General features: G+C 39.9%; 1 protein-coding gene across 1 annotated transcript; it reads left to right on the plus strand.

Annotated features, from left to right (window-relative positions):
• Nucleotides 1–594: 594 nt before the first annotated feature.
• LOC129694108 (kinesin-like protein KIF20A) lies at nt 595–18,170 on the plus strand. Its single transcript, XM_055630832.1, has 6 exons — nt 595–751; nt 1,335–1,433; nt 1,529–1,675; nt 6,015–6,161; nt 14,595–14,757; nt 17,993–18,170. The coding sequence occupies exons 1-4, from the start codon at nt 596–598 to the stop codon at nt 6,027–6,029; spliced, it is 417 nt and encodes a 138-aa protein (XP_055486807.1). The 5' UTR covers nt 595; the 3' UTR covers nt 6,030–6,161; nt 14,595–14,757; nt 17,993–18,170.
• The last annotated feature ends 880 nt before the right edge of the window (nt 18,171–19,050 follow it).

Genomic DNA, 19,050 nt, shown 5'->3' on the forward strand with positions numbered 1-19,050 from the left:
TTTGTTTGATTAAAAAGTAATTGTGGAAGTACTTGATATCATTTTGCATGATAGAGAAAAAATTAAAAAAAGACTAATTAATATGTAAACTGACAATTGCATGTTAATGGTAATTTTTAATTAAAAAAAACGACATGACTTATCACAGATGAGATATATAAATTGAAAGAAATCTTGAATTTTGATGCCTCTTCTTGACATTTACATTCTTGGACAATGGCGAATTAGTGTTCACCAATTCACTTTATTCTTTGTGACGATTTATCATTATTACGATCTATTCGTTTGTGCACGTCGGGTTAATTGCATTAGTTGAAACAGGGTGGACCAATAGATCAAGTAGAATAAGTTGACCTTCAGCTTTAGGCTGCATGCCATATGCAGGAAGAAGATTATTATGATCAACATGTCACTCTGCACATAAGCATACATGTACCAAGATGCTTTATGTATTATGATCAGTATTTGTGAAATTTTTCTCTACAACATATTTTCCAAGAATGCATCTTTTTTTAAATCGTGGAATGGATGTATTAGGATTGTAACCACAAGTTTACGTGCTAGAAATATACTGACTAGTTTTTTCCTTTACAGAATGGAGCCAATACTCGACTCCAAGTACACGTTCATGGATTCTCATGGAATTGTGAATGATGAACAAGAGATTCCTACATCAGTGAATTTTGATGACATTAGGAAGGATTTGATAGATGAACTGTCCAGGGAACAATCTTCAAATGCCTCGCATGTGGTAAATATAAAATGACCACAAATCTGTGATTGCGCAAGTCAAAATGGAACTGAGTTTTTCCAAGCATATTTCAAACTGCTGATCTATCCTTAACAAAAAATCAAATTTATGTATTTTCATTACCTTTGAGTTGCATTTCAAAATTTTGATTTAAAAATGCCTTGTCATTCTGTATTCTGCATACATAAATCCTCATTAACCAGAATCTCGTGAGAATCCTGTTACATTCACAAACCATCATTAGAAGGACTGGTGGCTCATAACCGCGCTCAAAGGCAATTGGGGATGTTTAATAAATGTTGGTCTTACTAGCAGTACCTTATCGCAAAGGAATTACTTGTATTTTGTAATATCATTTCAGCTTGCATTGGAAGTTTTTCATCTTTATTGGGCCAGAGTCTTGGAACTAACAGCATTGCAGTTTAGGTAATATTTTACCCCATGTTCAAGAAAACCCATGCTCCAAGGGTAATTGGGGGTGGAACATAATTGCTGGTACTGCAACCATTTGTTCCCTGAAATCTGCGTACATGTAAATTATATTTAACTTGGATATATATATATTTTTTAAATATTTAAATAGGTTCCTGATCAAAATTCTGCAGCTGCAAAGGACCATATGTGTGTTTATCTTCGTATTCGACCTTTCACGGAATCTGAAATTGCACAAAATGAATCTCAGGTCAGTAGCTAAATTACCACCTGAGCATTGAATGAAGAATGCTTTCTTTATAAATGCGGATGTCCTCTGATCTATTGTTTCCATGCTCTTCCCAGGACTGTGTATTAATAGAAAACCCGACCAGTGTGATTTTCAAAGCACCACAATATTCCTTGAGTTCCCGATGCAGTGATCGAGGATTTGGCCAGATGGCCCAACACTTTACATTTTCTCATGCAAGAAAGATAGTTATGTATGTTATGGTAAGATGTATCAGAAATATTGAACGGGATCATTAGTCCATTTATTGGGAGTTTTAAGTGAAATTTGCAGATTTGTTAAAGTCCTTCTAAACATGCTGGGAACTATAAACCAGTTAGCCTAGCATCTGTGATCGGTAAGTTAATGGAGAGGATTGTGAGAAATAAGATATATATGCATTTGGATTGACGGGGTGATTAGGGATAGTTAGCGTGTTTGTTTACATGGGAGGTTGCCTCTCAAGAATCTTGAGTTTTTATGGAGAAGTAACCAAAAAGGTTGATGGGGGCAAGGCTGTAGACTTTGTCCACATTGACATCGGCAAGGAACTTTCAGTTCCGTATGCTAGGTTGGATCACATAGAATCCAAGGAGATTTAGCAAAATGTATTGGGAATTGGCTTCATGGAAGGAAGCAGAGAGTGGTGGGAGTAGAGTTTTTTACAGACTGGAAGACTGACATGGTATGCCTCACCGATTGGTACTGGACCCATTGCTGTTTGTGGTTTATATCATTAATTTGGATGAGAATGTACAAGACATGACTAGTATGTTTGCAGACAATGCTAAAGTGGGTGATATTGTATCCAGGAGTACAGGTATATAGTCCCCTGAACGTGGCATCACATGTAGATAAGGTGGTCAAGAAGGCATCTGGGACATTGGCTTTAATCAGTCAAGATAGTGAGTATGGAAATTGGGGTGTTATTTCGTCATTGTACAAGACTTTGGTGAACTACCCTTGGAGTACTGTGTTCAGTTTTGGTCACCGTGCTATAGGAAGGATGTCATTAAGTTTGGAAGAGTGCAGAGAAGATTTAAGAGGATGTTAAAAGGACCTGATGGGCTGAGTTATATAGAGAGGTTGAGAAGGCTAGGACACATTCCTTGGAGGGCATGAGACTTATAGAGGTGAATAAAACCATGAGGGGAATAGATAGGGTGAATGCATAGTCTTTTACCCAGGGTAGGCAAATCAAAAACCAGACGGGATGGATTTAAGATGAGAGGGGAAAGATTTAAGAGGAACCTGATGAGCAAATTTATCCATTCAGAGGGTGGTGCATATATGGAATGTAATGCCAGAGATGGTGGTTGAGTCAGATACAACGAACATCATGTAAAATACATTTAGACAGGGTCATGAAAAGGAAAGGTTTAGAGGGATATGGACCAAATCTGGGCTAATGGAACTACCTTAGATGGGGCATCTTGGTCGGCATGAATGAGTTGGGCTGAAGGGCCTGTTTCCATGCTGTATGGCATTTATTCATCTAAATGCATTCCAAGAGGTTGCTATTTAATAATTTACATGTACATATGCCAAGTTTCGAACTGAATTTTAAATCTAACAAAATTAAAGTTGCTTTGGGCTAAATGTAATTCGGAATCCTCACTCATTTGTGCGTAATAAAATATGTTATAATTTTTACAAAGAATTCTCCTTGAATGCCATCAAATAAATTGATTAGGGTCAAATATCATATAGGTAGTTCTGCTATAACGGGATGGTTGCATTCCTAAGGACTCTTATACTTTTTAGTTTTTTAGTTTAGAGATACAGCACGGAAACAGGCCCTTCGGCCCACCGGGCCCATGCCGACCAGCAATCCCCACACATTAACACTATCCAATACCCACTAGGGACAATTTTTACATTTACCAAGCCAATTAACCTACAAACCTCTATGTCCTCGGAGTGTAACTTAAGAACTTGCTCTGGTCCCTTACCATTTCCGATTAGAAATTTCCCAACCCCTTCTTCACAACATTGTAATTTCCATCTTATGTGACAAGAGAATGGGTATGGTTTTAAAGTGTGTGAACTGCCCCCTTCTAACACCACCCCACCCCACCCTTGCTATACTGTAGTAACTCACTTTATAATGCCAGTTATATCAATGAAAATGGAGATTAAGAGCTAGATTTTTAAACGTTCTTACAAAGTTATTGGTCCGCACAGGATTTTCAAAACAAAGTTTCTACTAAGTTTATTTTTGTTACCACATGCTAAAAATACTAAAGGTGGTATTAAACATTTTTAAACGGAGTAATATTGTACAACTGTCAGTAGAAGCAATCGCGTGTCAATTTCAATGGCCTCCACAGTCGAACTAGCAGCTGTGTACTTCAGAGAGGATGCTGTCTGATTACTGTGCGAGTTTATATGAAAACATTTTTTGCAAGATAGCTTTTGCTTTTGAGTATCTCCAGTTCCCAGATGAAATTGATTTAAAGTTGATTAGGCCCCAGTAATACAAATAATATTTCCTAATTGATTGATATATCCAATTATTGGATATCCAGTTGTATCCAATTTGCATTGCGGAAATGCATTATAGCAGAACTACGTGTATTAAATTTAGTTTAAGAAAGAAGTAAAATGCATAAACTTCAAAGGAAATTGTAAAGATGTATATTTGGATGATCTAGAGAATTTTGTTGGATTATTGCTTTGCTGCCGAAACATGTCTTGAGCTGTGGGGCAGAACAATTCTGTATTTAAAGATAATTCCATCCCTCCACCCAACAGTAAATGTTTGCTTCATCATGAAGGGTTACGATTTACCACTGTTATATGTCAAAAATCAAATTTTCACTTAACTTTTCTGAATTATTAGAACCCGAGTTAGCATTGTTTTGGTGGGAGGGGCGTGAGGCGGGAGAAATAAGCTCCTACTCAAACTGTGATATTGCTGTTCTCATCCTCACAACAACCTTGTAGAAAATTGTTGCTGTTTTTTTTTGTTTTTTTTAGCAGTGCAACCAAACAAACTATAAACACAATCATAACACACATATTCTTTTACATAATAAATAATGGAAGGAAAAATATTCAGTAGAGTTAGTCCCTGGTGAGATAGGCATTTACAATCCGAATGGCCTCTGGGAAGAAACTCCTTCTCAAACTCTCCGTTCTCATCGCATGGCAACGGAGGCGTTTGCCTGACCGTAGCAGCTGGAACAGTCCGTTGCAGGGGTGGAAGGGGTCTCATGATATTGTTGGCTCTGGAGTTGCACCTCCTGATGTATAGTTCCTGCAGGGGGGCAAGTGAAGTTCCCATTGTGCGTTCGGCCGAACGCATTACTCTCTGCAGAGCCTTCTTGTCCTTGGCAGAGCAATTCCCAAACCAGATAGTAATGTTCCCGGACACGATGCTTTCCACCGCTGCTGCGTAGAAGCACTGGAGGATCCTCAGAGACACTCTGAATTTCCTCAATTGCCTGAGGTGGTAAAGGCGCTGCCTTGCCTTACTCACGAATGCTGAGGCGTGTGATGCCCATGTCATATCCTCGGAGATGTGGACTCTCAGATATTTAAAACAGTTCACCCTATCCACATGATCTCCATTTATCCTCAATGGAGTGTACGTCCTCGGATGATGTGCCCTCCTAAAGTCCATGATCAGCTCCTTCGTTTTTTTGATGTTCAAGAGGAGGCTGTTATCCTGGCACCAGAGTGCTAGACCAGCCACCTCCTCCCGGTAGGCCTTCTCGTCGTTGTCTGAGATCAGGCCCACCACCACAGTGTCATCAGCAAACTTAATTATTGAGTTGGAGCTGAACCTAGCCACACAGTCATGTGTGTACAGGGAGTACAATAGGGGGCTGAGGACGCAACCCTGGGGCGATCCTGTGCTCAGGGTGAGGGACTTCGATGTATTCCCTCCCATCTTGACTACCTGGGGCCTGGCGGTGAGAAAGTCCAGGACCCAGGGAGGTGTTGAGCCCCAATTCCATTAGCTTCCCGGCCAGTCTGGTGGGGACTATCATGTTGAAGGCTGAACTGTAGTCTATGAACAGCATTCTCACGTAGCCCCCCTTCTGGCTGTCCAGATGGGAGAGAGCGGTGTGCAAGACCTGGGAGACCGCATCGTCCGTGGATCTGTTCGGACGATATGCGAACTGCAACGGGTCCATGTTCCGAGGGAGGAAGGCGCAGATGTGTTTCTTCACCAGCCTCTCAAAGCATTTCATGACTACCGAGCATGACTACCGGGCTGAAGCATGACTCACTGGTGAATTCATTAAAATTGTTAGCTGTTGGAATTGGGAAGCCCGGATATCTCTAGATTGGTATGAGGATATAGAGAAGGGATGTGAAGCAATGGATAGATTGGCAACGAAGAAGGTAATTTTGCAAAATAAATTTGCTTATATACGTGCAAAGGTAGGTTAGATACCACTGGTGGGAAGAATGGCTGGCAGGGACAATGCAAGTTAATTCCGAGATTTAGATGAATTCAAGTAACAGAGAAGGTGAGTGAGTATTCATTCAAGTCATTTGATTTCTGGTTCTGCTAGTATTGTTCTTGGCTGAATATAACTGTTCCATTTGCAGACTTTCTCTTTGTGATCTTGCGGGATCAGAACGAAATGCAAAAACAAAGAATAATGGCGACAGATTAAAAGAAGCGGGAAACATTAACACTTCTTTGCTAATTCTTGGAAAATGCATCAATGCATTGAGGCATAACCAGATTTCAAAGTAAGAGACACCTTTCTTCTATCCTCTCCACTGTTTAAGAATGAGCTTCAAATTGTTCATATGTTTTAAAATAAAATGTCAGTGCAACTAATTTTAGAGATCATAGTCATAGTGCTGCGATACAGTGCTCTCCATTAAGGGCAGCAGTAAAGCTGCTGCCTTGCAGCGTTTACAGCACCCGAGACCCAGGTTCCATCCCAACTACGGGTGCTGCGTGTGTGTTGTTAGTATACGGGGATCGCTGGTTGGTGTGGGCCGAAGGGCCTGTTTCTGCGCCATATCTCTAAACTAAACAGTATGGTTAGGGGCCTTTCAGGCCAAATTTGTACATGAGTGTTTCCATAAATAAGGATACCAACCTGTGACATGGCATTAAAAATGGGCCTGCATGTCATTTTGAGCTAATTTGTGATCAAAATCGACAAAAAGTTGACCAAAGTGTATTACTTTCAAAATTTGAAGAAAAACACAAGAGAACAAAATAATTTATTAGACATATGGGATACTTACTGATTTCTAAGCTGCCTTACAAAACGTCAGCACCTAACCCACCACGAGGAGGTCCATGTCAAACATGATGCCAAGTTAAGCTAATATCCTCTGTCTGCATATGATTGAGATCCATTCATTCCCTGCATATCTAAACTCCTCTTAAATACCCCTGTCGTATCTGCCTCCACCACCATCCCTAGCAGTGTGTTCCAAGCCCACACCGCTTTTTATGTGGGGAAAAATAGCACACACACAACTCCTTTAAACCTTTCCCCTTTCACTTTAAATCCATGTCCTCTGGTCTTTTATACCCTGTCTATTTCCACCATAGGAAAGGGTCCTGTCTGTCCACCCTGTCTGCCTCTCACAACCTTAACTTCCAATGTTCCTGGGGTAATTTGTCCAAGATAGGCATAGTTTTTATTATTATTTTTTATGTAAAGTGACAGGAATAGTGTCCATGGCTGCTCCCACCTTGGAGGAAGTGGGAGCAGTCAAAGGAGAGGTTGTTGAGAGTGATTTTTTAATTATTATTTTTTAACCTAGTCCTTTCACTAGCTGTGGCATACAACACTCAATCTTCCGACATTATTGCCAACTCTAACAGGATCCCACCACTAGTCACATCTTCCCATCTCCAAACCCGTTCCACAGAGAGTGTAACTCCCGGGTTAACTTATCCCTTCCCACCTCTCGCCAGGCCCCTTCCCCTGCATCCGCGGAATATGCAACACCTGTTCTATACCTCCTCCCTCGCCTCTGTCCAGGGACCCCGACAGACCTTTCAGGTGAGGCAGAGGTTCACTTGCACCACCTACAACATAATCTATTATACCTGCTGTTCCAGGTGTGGACTCCTATATAGCCACGAGACCAAGCGCAGACTGGGCAATCACTTCGCTGAACACCTTCGCTCAGTCCTCCTTGGCCTACGTGATGTGTAGGAAGGAATTGCAGATGCTGGTTTTAAACTGAAGATAGACACAAAAAGCTAGAGTAACTCAGCGGGTTAGACAACATCTCTGTAGAAAAAGAGCAGGTGACTTTTCAGTCTGAAGAAGGGTCTCGACCCGAAACGTCACCTATTCGTTTTCTCCAGCGAAATCCTGTATCTCTATATTCTTTTGCCCATGTGATCTACCGGTTGCCAAACACTTTAACTCCCCTCCCCTTTCCCATTCTGGCCTTACTGCCATGGGCCTCCTCCATGGTCGGGGTGAGGCTCAAGGCAAATTGGAGGAACAGCACCTCATATTTTGCCTGGACAGCTTACAACTTTGAGGTATGAATATTGATTTCTCTAACTTCAAGTAATCCTTGCATCCCTTCCCTCTCTGTCTCTCCCTCACCCTAGTCGTTGTACTAGTTTCACTGTCTGTACAACTCGTTATCACCTCGCCCACAACCAACAATGGCCCATTCTGGGCTCCACCTTTTCCTGATTGTTACCTTTTGCATGTCTTTCATTCATTTGCAGTCTATATCTCTTGTTTATATCACCGTCTATATCTCTCGTTTCTGTTTCCTATGACTCTCAGTTTGAAGAAGGATCTCGACCCGAAACGTCACACATTCCTGCTCTCCAGAGATGCTGCCTGTCCCTTTGAGTTACTCCAGCATTTTGTGATCTACCTTCAAAGTTTTTTGAAGATGCAACATGATTTCCTGACTCTTATATTTTATGGCCTGACTAACAAACAAAAAACAAAACATATCATATACCACTTTCCCATTCTATCTACTTGTATTGCCACTTTCAGGGAACTATGGATTTCAGGAACCCATATTCCTCTGTACATCAATACTGTTAAGGATTGTGCCATTAAGTGTATACTTTCCACTTGCATTTGACCTCCCAAAGTGCAACGCTTCAAACTTGCTAATATTAAACTGCATCTACCATTTCTTTGCCCATTTCTGGAACTGATCTATATCCAGCTGTAGACTAGTTTTGAATCCAAATGAGCAAGTTTCCATAGATCCCATGCATTTTAATCTGGGTCAGTTTACCATAAGTGAGTTTGCTAAAAGTCTTATTAAAGTCCACTACTTAGGTATGTTACAAAACCTACCTGAATCGTCATTAGGAATCTGCCCTCAGCCAGGCCCGCGATTTTGGCGCTGTTTGGAGGGGGCGGGTTTAAAACGCAATTTTTACTAGGCTGTACTAATCGCACATGTTCAGCCTAGTAAATCATTAACGAAAAATCGCTGCAAGACCCGGTCGCAAAAGGTATTATTAGTTTTATAGGCCTCGATAATATAGTTCTAATAGTTTTAAAATTACTGTTTCATTTCGCAACCTCTCGCAGCCCCAGGGTTTTATAGAGCAAACAATTAAAGGTATGTACCTTATTTTTACATTAAATGGGGCATATATATAACCCTATATATCAAGTTATCTATAGCGAGTAGCTCATTTTGGGCTTTTTATATCCCGCAGTATTTTTCTCAGCACTTGAGGGCACTAATCCAGCGCTATGTCAACGTTCTAAACCGGCGCGTTCCACATGAACCCACTAGAAAGCCGATTTAAATGGGCATTTATTTACAGCAATTGAACACTAAATTCCTTCCATTTGGCCTATACATTAATGTAAATTAGATATAAAAATCATGTTATATTGTGAATTATTTGTGAATAATCTTTGGACTCTTAGGCTATTTAAAAATGTTAATCTTTCCTTAAGAAATGGGCGTTTGATTATCCAAGATCACAGCTTTTTTGTAATGTCCATTGAAAATCAATAGGGAACAAGATGCTAATTTCCGAGTATGAAAATGGTCATAACTTTTTTAATACTTGAGATATGAAAGTGAATTTGGTGTCAAATTAAACTTATTGTTATGCTTTATCTGATGGGATAAATTGCAGACTTGATTTTTTAAATCTCAAAATTTTGTAACATTGCTACATTACTCTACTCAATAGTTTGAAAGACGTTACTTGTCTGTACTTAATTCTCTTCCAAACATGAAGGAATGCTATCCTGAAGAGTGATTTCCAATAGCTTCCTTACTACTGATGTGAGACTCATCAATATTGGTTATTCTCCAGTCTCTCAGACCTCACCAGTGGTGAGAGAACCTACAAACATTTTGTCAAGATCCCAGAAATCTCCTCTTACCTCCCTTAATGCTCTCAGCATAAGTTCTCTCCTTAATCCTTGTACCTCATTAATACCTTCTTCCTAGTTTTCCCCTTGTTTTTAATGTTTGTATCAAAATACTTTGGATTTTCTTTAATACTAATGTTATGGGATAGATCAAGTCCTTGGAGCCAGATGTTGCTGAAATCAAGAAGCACACAGAAATAATCCGTCACCATCCAGCATCTGCTCCAGATCCTGAAGAAACTATTGCCCAACTGGAAGCTAATTTGGCGTGTGCCATTGAGGAGCTTAACCAAACCAAAGAAATACTGAATAAGAACACTGCTTGTAAGTCTCAGTAGAAGTGGTGTGCTATAATTAAACATAATATTGTTTATGAATTATATTTAATTTTGCACTATTGATTATATTTAGGGTAAATGTAGTGAAAAGTATATGAAAACTGAGTAGTATAAAGGTTGTAGCATAGGAATTGAATGGTCATTGTTGTAATTGTGTCCAGGGCAAGGTGTATGTTGTTTACTTGGTACAGAGATAAAAGATCTTTGAGCATCTGATGAGGAATTCAGAAAGGGAGGGGATAGATTCAATTGGTCTACCCATTTTGGGAGTAACAGAATTGGGGTGATAGAAAGGAGGTTGTGCTAGGGAAAAGTTTTCTAAGTTAAAAACTATTATTTTGTAGGATTTAACAATGCATATTTGTAACGTCAAAGCCCATTTTGATGACGTAATAAAAATCTTCCATGTTCTATACCACTAACATGATACCGATGGGCATTAAATTAAAACAATGCCAGCAACCAAAAAATACATATTTACAAGATGGTGTGAACCACCAACAGCAACAGAATTTTATTTTGCTTCAATCAATAAACTGATACAACCTGATGCTATACTGTGCAACATTTTGTGACAGATCAGGTCAGGATTAAATATAGCAGTTAAAAGAAGCAGCACAAATCAGTGGGCATTTTGTCAAGATCCCAGAAATCTCCTCTTACCTCCCTTAATGCTCTCAGCATAAGTTCTCTCCTTAATCCTTGTACCTCATTAATACCTTCTTCCTAGTTTTCCCCTTGTTTTTAATGTTTGTATCAAAATACTTTGGATTTTCTTTAATACAACTCTGACATTTCATGGGACACAAAACTGCAGATGCTGGAATATTTCATGGCTCCCATTGGCCCTTCTAATTGCCCTCGTGAGTTCCTTCTTGCTTGTTTTATATTCCTCAAAAGCCGATCTCATTTCATCTTTCCAAATCTTGCATGCAATTCCTTTTTCTTTTTTTACAAACATATTTACAATCTCTTTGGTCATCGAACATTCCCTAACCTTGCTGTTCCTATCTTCCTCCTTACTGGAACATGCCGGTCCTGATCTCGAATCAGTGGACCAATAACAACTCCCAACCTACTCTCCCTAGTTTCTGCCTAATAATGCAGTAACCAGATTTATCCCACTTTAGTACCTTCACCCAAGTTCCATATGTAACTTTATTCATGACTATCTTAAAACATATGGAATTGTGATCACTCTTTCATTGAAACACCAGTCGCCTAGCCAGGCTTGTTTCCCCAATATTTCCCCAATATTTCCCCAATAAGTATTACTCTTCATTTAGACTATCCACACACTGTTTTAAAAGCCTTCTTAGATACACCTAACAAATTTTGCGCTAAGTCTCAGTCAATACTGTGGAATTTAATGTTGCCCACTACGACAAACTTGCTTTTCCATCTTTCTGTAATCTGTCCACATGTCTGTTTTTGGACTGTGTCTATGTCCACACAAACTAGCAATCGTGCATGCATTAGTTCTATCCTACAAAATAAGGATAATTTGCAACAGCCAATTAACCTGCAAACCTGCATTTGTTTGGAGTGTGGGAGGAAACCGGACCACCTGGAGAAAACTCACACGGTTATAGAGAATGTACAACATTTTATTTCTTAAACTTGGCAATTCATTAGAAAAAATATTGTATTATATGTAACATTTTAGAAAAAAATAGTAAAGTAAATGTATGAATGAATGAGGAATAATGCAGTAATCTGGAAAGTCTGCTTCTGGCACTATTAATGTCAACATTTTACTATTTGCATATTATGGATGGCATTTGTCATTCATTACTATACATTGTAGTTATAGCGGGCTCTTTATTCTCATTGTAAATTATGACAGTACCAACTGTTAAAGAAATTGTATGTACTTTCATGTACACGTCTGGTTGTACTAAAACCAGCATGGATTTTAACAACCAAAGAAAATACAACATCCAGGACACCAGGGGAGAGATTTGAGTGTCAAATGTTGTGGTAAGGTTGGCTTAGTGGATTGATTGTTCATTCATCCATAATGTTTGATACACATCTGAATAATCATATTGCTGGAAAGTGACATTGTGCATCTAGACTAATATTACCATGAATTCATATCTTGCTCTCTGTTTTTTTTAATCTATGCAAGAGGCAGATGATTAGCTCAGTTTAATTTCATGCCTGAAATTTGGCATCTTTAAAATTCTAGCTTACCTCTTGCATTGTCTATTTTATATTCAATTCTGGTATAGTTTGAGAATTAATGGCCCTTTCATTTAGATGCATATGAATTGCTGGTTATACACTAACAAGTTACCGTACTACTTAATGCAACAACCCTAATAATCTAAACCTTTGGTTAATTTTCCAAAATTCTGAGAAACCTTTGTTTTATCAGTCAAAGATATTATAATTTTAAATAGTATATTACTTTAATCTAAGATAATCTGTTTTTACTTCTGATGTTGCTTTAAAACAGATTAATTTCACAGAAACATAGAAAATAGGTGAAGGGGTAGGTCATTCGGCCCTTCGAGCCAGCACCACCATTCAATATGATCAAGGCTGATCATCCAGAATCAGTACCCCGTTCCTGCTTTCTCCTCATATCACTTGATTCCATTAGCCCCACGAGCTAAACCTAACTATCTCTTGAAAACATCCAGTGAATTGGTCTCCACTGCCTTCTATGGCAGAGAATTCCACAAATTTACATGGTAAATGGTAGGGAATTGAAGAATACAGTTGAACAGAGGGATCTGGGTATAACCGTGCATAGTTCCTTGAAGGTGGAATCTCATATAGATAGGGTGGTAAAGAAAGCTTTTGGTATGCTAGCCTTTATAAATCAGAGCATTGAGTATAGAAGCTGGGATGTAATGTTAAAATTGTACAAGGCATTGGTGAGACCAAATCTGGAGTATGGTGTACAATTTTGGTCGCCAAATTATAGGAAGGATGTCAACAAAATAGAGAGAGTACAGAGGAGATTTACTAGAATGTTGCCTGGGTTTCAACAACGAAGTTACAGAGATAGGTTGAATAAGTTAGGTCTTTATTCTCTGGAGCGCAGAAGGTTAAGGGGGGACCTGATAGAGGTCTTTAAAATGATGAGAGGGATAGACAGAGTTGATGTGGACAAGCTTTTCCCTTTGAGAATAGGGAAGATTCAAACAAGAGGACATGACTTCAGAATTAAGGGACAGAAGTTTACGGGTAATATGAGGGGGAACTTCTTTACGCAGAGAGTGGTGGCGGTGTGGAATGAGCTCCCAGTGGAAGTGGTGGAGGCAGGTTCGTTGGTATCATTTAAAAATAAATTGGATAGGCATATGGATGAGAAGGGAATGGAGGGTTATGGTACGAGTGCAGGCAGGTGGGACTAAGGGGAACAAAATTTGTTCGGCATGGACTTGTAGGGCCTGTTTCCGTGCTGTAATTGTTATATGGTTATATGGTTAAATTCACAACTCTCTGGGTGGAAAAAGTTTTTCCTCATCTCAGTCCTAAATGGCCGACCCCTTATTCTTAAACTGTGTGACCCCCTGGTTCTGGACTCACCTAACATTGGGAACATTTTTCCTGCATCTAGTTGGTACAATTTTATGTTTCTATAAGATCCCCTCGCATCCTTCTAAATTCAAGTGCATACAAGCCCAGTCGACAAATTCTTTCATCATATGTCAGTTCCGCTGTGAGACAAATTTTGAACTTTCTGTTATAAAATATAATGAGGAACTGCAGGTGCTGGTTTATACCAAAGAGAGGCACAAACTGCTGGAGTACCACAGCTAGCCAGGCAGCATCTCTGGAGAAAATAGATAGGTGATGTTTTGGGTCGGGACCCTTCATTTCTGCAGAGATGCTGCCTCACCCGCTGAGTTACACCAGAATTTTTTTGTACATTTTTGAAACTTCTTTTCACCAATTCACTATTTAAAATGGAAGAATTTATGTTTACTCTTTAACTTGTTAGCAAACTTTCTATTAAGGCCTCCTCTATTGTTAGACTAAGGCCCAGCGCAAATTGGAGGATCAGTGCCTCATATTTCTCTTAGGCAGCTTACACCCGAGCAGTATGAAAATTGACTTCTCTAACTTCAAGTAACCCTTGCTTTCCCTCTCTCCATCCCTCCCCCTTTCCCAGTTCTCTGACCAGTCTTACTGTATCCGACTACATTTTATCTCTGTTTGCTTAGTTGTTACCTTCTCCCAGCTAGCAATGATCTGTTCTACAGTTTCCTTGATTTCGTTTCCCTTTGTCCTATTTTCACACCTTACACATTCTTATCTATGCATCTCCCTCTCCGCTTACATCAGTCTGAAGAAGGGTCTTGACCTGAAATGTCACCTATTCCTTCTATCCAGAGATGCTGCCTGTCCCGCTGAGTTACTCCAGCCTTTTGTGTCTATCTTCGGTTTAAATCAGCATCTGCAGTTCCTTCTTACGCAATATAGGATGTCAAACCTATTCAATGTTATTTTAACTATTTTATTTCTCTTAGGACGCATGGCCATGTTCCATTTAGGGAAAGTAAGCTTACTCGCTACTTCCAGGGGTTTTTCTCTGGCAAAGGAAAAGTACGCATAATTGTTAATATCAGCCAATGTGCTTCTATGTATGAAGAGACACTGAATGTACTGAAATTCTCTGCAGTGGCACAAAAGGTGAGCTATGTTTATAAATATTTAATCCTTAACATTTCAGTTACATTATTGAACTGATTTTGAGGTTCCTATCATTATAGTATTTGTGGTAGTTTGAAGATCTTCAGCAACTTCTATTTATTGCTTTTTCCAAAATTTTATTTTGTGACAAATGGATTGATACAAATAAATATGGATTTGGTTGCTACAAATTTAAGTTTTCACTGCTCCATTTTTTCCAGCTATTTCAGGGTCATCATACAGCATACAGCATTGTTATGGCATTTGCTAAAATCAATAGTTTCTGTGAATTGTTAGGAATTGAGTAAAACAAGGCCAGCTCAAATATCCTATAGTTAAGATTAAATCTGCAAGTAATGTGTGAAAATTATCGGAAAAGACAAATAAACAAATTTTGTAATAGGCATTTCTTAGCACTGTTATCACTCCAGTAAACCCTCGCTATAAAGGACCACATGGGGGAGATGATGTCTGTTATTACCAATTGTACACTATAACCAAATAAGGGGGTCAATATGTACAGTCCTTTTGGAAAATTAGCCAATAAACATACACTACACAATAAACAGTAAAGGATACAAAATACACTATACCTCGGAGTGGCACCGTGGTAGAGTTGCTACCTTTCAGCGCCAGAGACCCGACTTCGATACTGACCTCGGGTGCTCCTTGTGGCAGCATTGGTTCCCTTTGGCATTGCGGAGACGTGGAGGTTTGTGGTTTGGTTGGGACTTGTGAGTTGCTGGTGCCAGGGGGCCGGGTTCGATCTTAAGATTAATTCTCGCTTTGAGCAGAAGGCCAACAGGGCGGTAACATCTGTCCTGTCAGACATAAGTGTACCTTTTCTCAGGTTCACTGATCCAGAAGGTAGATCAGCCTTCCCGAGGGTGAACCCACGGGAAGTAGCTGGCCTGGATGAAGTCACTAGACTCGTCCTTGGGAATTGTGAGGACCAACGAGCAAGAATGTTCATGAACATCTTTAATCTCTCCCTATTCCGTTCTGAGATAGCAACCACCTGTTTCACGAAGACTGCTATCATTGCAGTGCCGAAGAAAAGCAAGATCTCATGCCTTAATGACATTGACATCCATTATTATGAAGTGCTTTGAGAGGCTAGAGATGCATTAAATTTTGCCTGCCAAGCAGCCTTGATCCACTACAGTTTGCCTACTACCACAACAGGTCCACGGCTGATGTCATTTCCCTGGCCCTACACTCACCCCAGGAACGTGAATAAGATAGACACCTATGTCAGACTTCAATTTATAGACTATTCTGCTTTCAATATCATTATCCCAACCAGGCTGCTCTCCTAACTCGTGGAAATGGAGTTGCCACTCCCCTTTGCAACTAGATCCTCGACTTCATGACCAACAGATTGCAATCAGTGAGGTTAGATGACCAATCATCCTCTACGATAATCCGCAATACTGGTGCCCCTTCCATACTACTTATATACTCATGAATGTGCTGCCAAATACTAATCAAACTCAATTTACAAATTCACTGCCAACACCGCCATAATGGGCGAGATATCAAATAATGATGAGACTGAGATAGACAAAAACATTGGAGTAATTCAGTGGGTCAGGCAGCATCTCCGGAGAATAGAAAAGATTACATTTCCATTCAAGACTGTACCTTCAAATAGCCTTTGCATGCCCTCTCTCTCTCTGTCCCTCCCCCACACTAGTCATTGTATTAGTTTCACTGTTGTCCTGCTTAGTTTCGCTGTTTGTATTACTCGTTATCACCTTCTCCACAGCCAACAATGGACCATTGTGGGCTCCAACTTTTCTTAATCATCATTGCTGGCTTTGATTAGTCCTTTTGCATACCTTTCATTCATTTGTACTTTGATCCTTTTCATATCTCTCGTTTCCCACTCCCCTGACACTCAGTCCGACGAGGGGTCTCGACCTGAATGGTCATTTATTCCTTTTCTCAGGAGTTGCTGCCTGACCCGCTGAGTTACTCCAGCCTTTTATGTTTATCTTTGGTGTTAAACAAACATCTGCAGTTACTTCCTACACAATGATGTGACTAGGTACAGGAAAGAGATTGGGAACCTTGTAATCTGATGCCAAGACACCAACCTTTCCCTCAATGTCAGCAAGGCAAAGACGATGGTGATTCTGGAAGCGGCAGTAAACATACCCCAGTATGCATTGAGGATGGTGAAGTAGAGATGGTTGAAAGCTTCAAGTTCTTAGGAATAATTATCACCAGCAAATTGCCAGCCTCATCTAAGCAATGGTCAAGAAAGCACACCAATGCTTTTACTTCGTTAGAAGGCTTAAGAAGTTTGGTATGTCCCCAACAGCCGTCACCAGATTCTACAGACGCACTGTAGAAAGCATTTTATCGGGATGCATCACAGCATGGTTAGGGAACAGCTCCATTCAAGACTGCAAGAAATCGCCAAGAGTTGTGGACATAGCCCAGAACATCACGCAAACCAACCTCCCTGCCATTGACTCCATCCACACTTCACACTGCAGCAGCATAATCAAGGGCCCGTCTCGTCATGGATACTTCCCTTTCTCCCCTCGCCCAGCAAGCAAGAGGTACAGAAGTTTGAAAACGCATACATCCATATTCAGGGAAAATGTTTTACTAGTTGTTATCAGACAACGGAACCGTCTTCTCACCAGCTAGACTGTGTACTGACCTCCCTTCTAACTCATTGGACCTTCAAAATATCTATAATCGGACTTTATCTTGCACTAAACACCATACCCATTATCCTGTATCTGCACACTGTAGACAGCTTTTTGCAATTGTGTATAGTCTTCTTTGACTGGATAGCAGGCAAACAAAAGATTTTTGCTGTAGCTCGGTACATGTGACAATAATAAACTCAACTTTTCAGTTTGCATCGGACCTAGCCATTTCTGATGCAAGGTCATTAATTTCCAACGAACGGTTTCTTTCTCTGCATAGTCTGCCTCATCTAACACACTACTTTGTGTTCTGTTTTTTTTTGTATGGAGACATCGTGGTTTCTTGCTGAATTGTATTGGACAAATTAATTCCCATCCCTCATACCTGCCATTCCCTCACTTGTAGTTAAGGTATTTCAATTGATGCAAAATGAATGGTGTGATGGAAGTGGCATCCTGAGTCTTAAAATATGTACTGCTATAAGTGCATTATTTTCATTGTGTCAATATTAAAACATATATTTTTGTTTAAAGACAGGAATTCCTTATTGAACTTTTTTTTCTCCTAGATACTCCTTGATTGTTCAAAACATCTTCCTGCCCGTTTGTTTCCAAAAAGATCAGCCAGAGCTCTTTCACTGATCATTAATAATGCTGCAATTGGGTCCTCTTTGGTGAAAAGAGGAACTATCTCTTGGGATGCTCTTCCTGAGGATGTCATTGAGATGGACGAATGTGATTCAGAGACAATTGATTTAAAGCCAGAGTAAGAGGAGGAGGAAGAAGATGAAGAAGGGGAGGAGGAGGAGGAGGAGGAAAATATCGTCATTGGGAAAAAAAATGAGGTAATTACATCACTTTTTTCCATCTTGCGGAAAATAATTTTGTGCTGTACGCATTCTTAAATAAGTTGAAGATAACTTTTTACCTCGAACCCAGCACAGCTACATGACATTATAATCTCCACATGGCAGATGTTGAAATTATATTAATTACATTACTAGCCATTTTGATATACTGTAGCGGCACCTAATGGTTAGGCCATTCCTGCTATGCAAATCCTCGGCAACCTTGGGAAGGAGTCATGAGATATATGGATGTGCCCTAGTATATGTCCTGACCTTCCCTCTCTCGCTCTCTCTTGTTCTTCCGCTTCCTCTCACTTCATGAGAGTGTCCTGCCACCTCAGCAGGAGCTAAACCGAGCTCACGAGGCAACCGCCTCTCAACAGCTACGACTATTATGTTAGAGTGCCAAACGTCCATGTATTTCCAACCTACAATACCTGAATAAAGAATCCATTTATTCATGTCACATTAGTTCACCATTAGCTGTTGGTAATGCCCAGACGGCAATTTGCAATATTCCTTTTGTGTTTCTTCTTGTATTTTTAACCTTTTATCTGCTCCCAATAACCCACACGACAGACACATGGCAAACCTGGCCTATCTTTGTCACACTTTCCCTTTCTTACTTCTATCCTTTCTTCCAGTCAGCCTTTCAACATGTCTTCTCTCTTTTCCAGTCCCGACAGAGGATCTTCAGGCTTGTATTCACTGGAGTTTAGAAGGATGAGGGGGAATCTTATAGAAACATATAAAATTATAAAAGGACTGGACAAGCTAGA

Source organism: Leucoraja erinacea, unplaced genomic scaffold (genome assembly GCF_028641065.1).
Source record: "Leucoraja erinacea ecotype New England unplaced genomic scaffold, Leri_hhj_1 Leri_545S, whole genome shotgun sequence".
NCBI lineage: Eukaryota > Metazoa > Chordata > Chondrichthyes > Rajiformes > Rajidae > Leucoraja > Leucoraja erinaceus.

Coding starts and splice junctions, on each gene's coding strand:
- LOC129694108 (XM_055630832.1), top strand. CDS start 596: ATGGAGCCAATACTCGACTCCAAGTACACGTTCATGGATTCTCATGGA. Junction 752..1,334: donor CTTCAAATGCCTCGCATGTG/GTAAATATAAAA, acceptor ATATTTAAATAG/GTTCCTGATCAAAATTCTGC. Junction 1,434..1,528: donor TTGCACAAAATGAATCTCAG/GTCAGTAGCTAA, acceptor TGCTCTTCCCAG/GACTGTGTATTAATAGAAAA.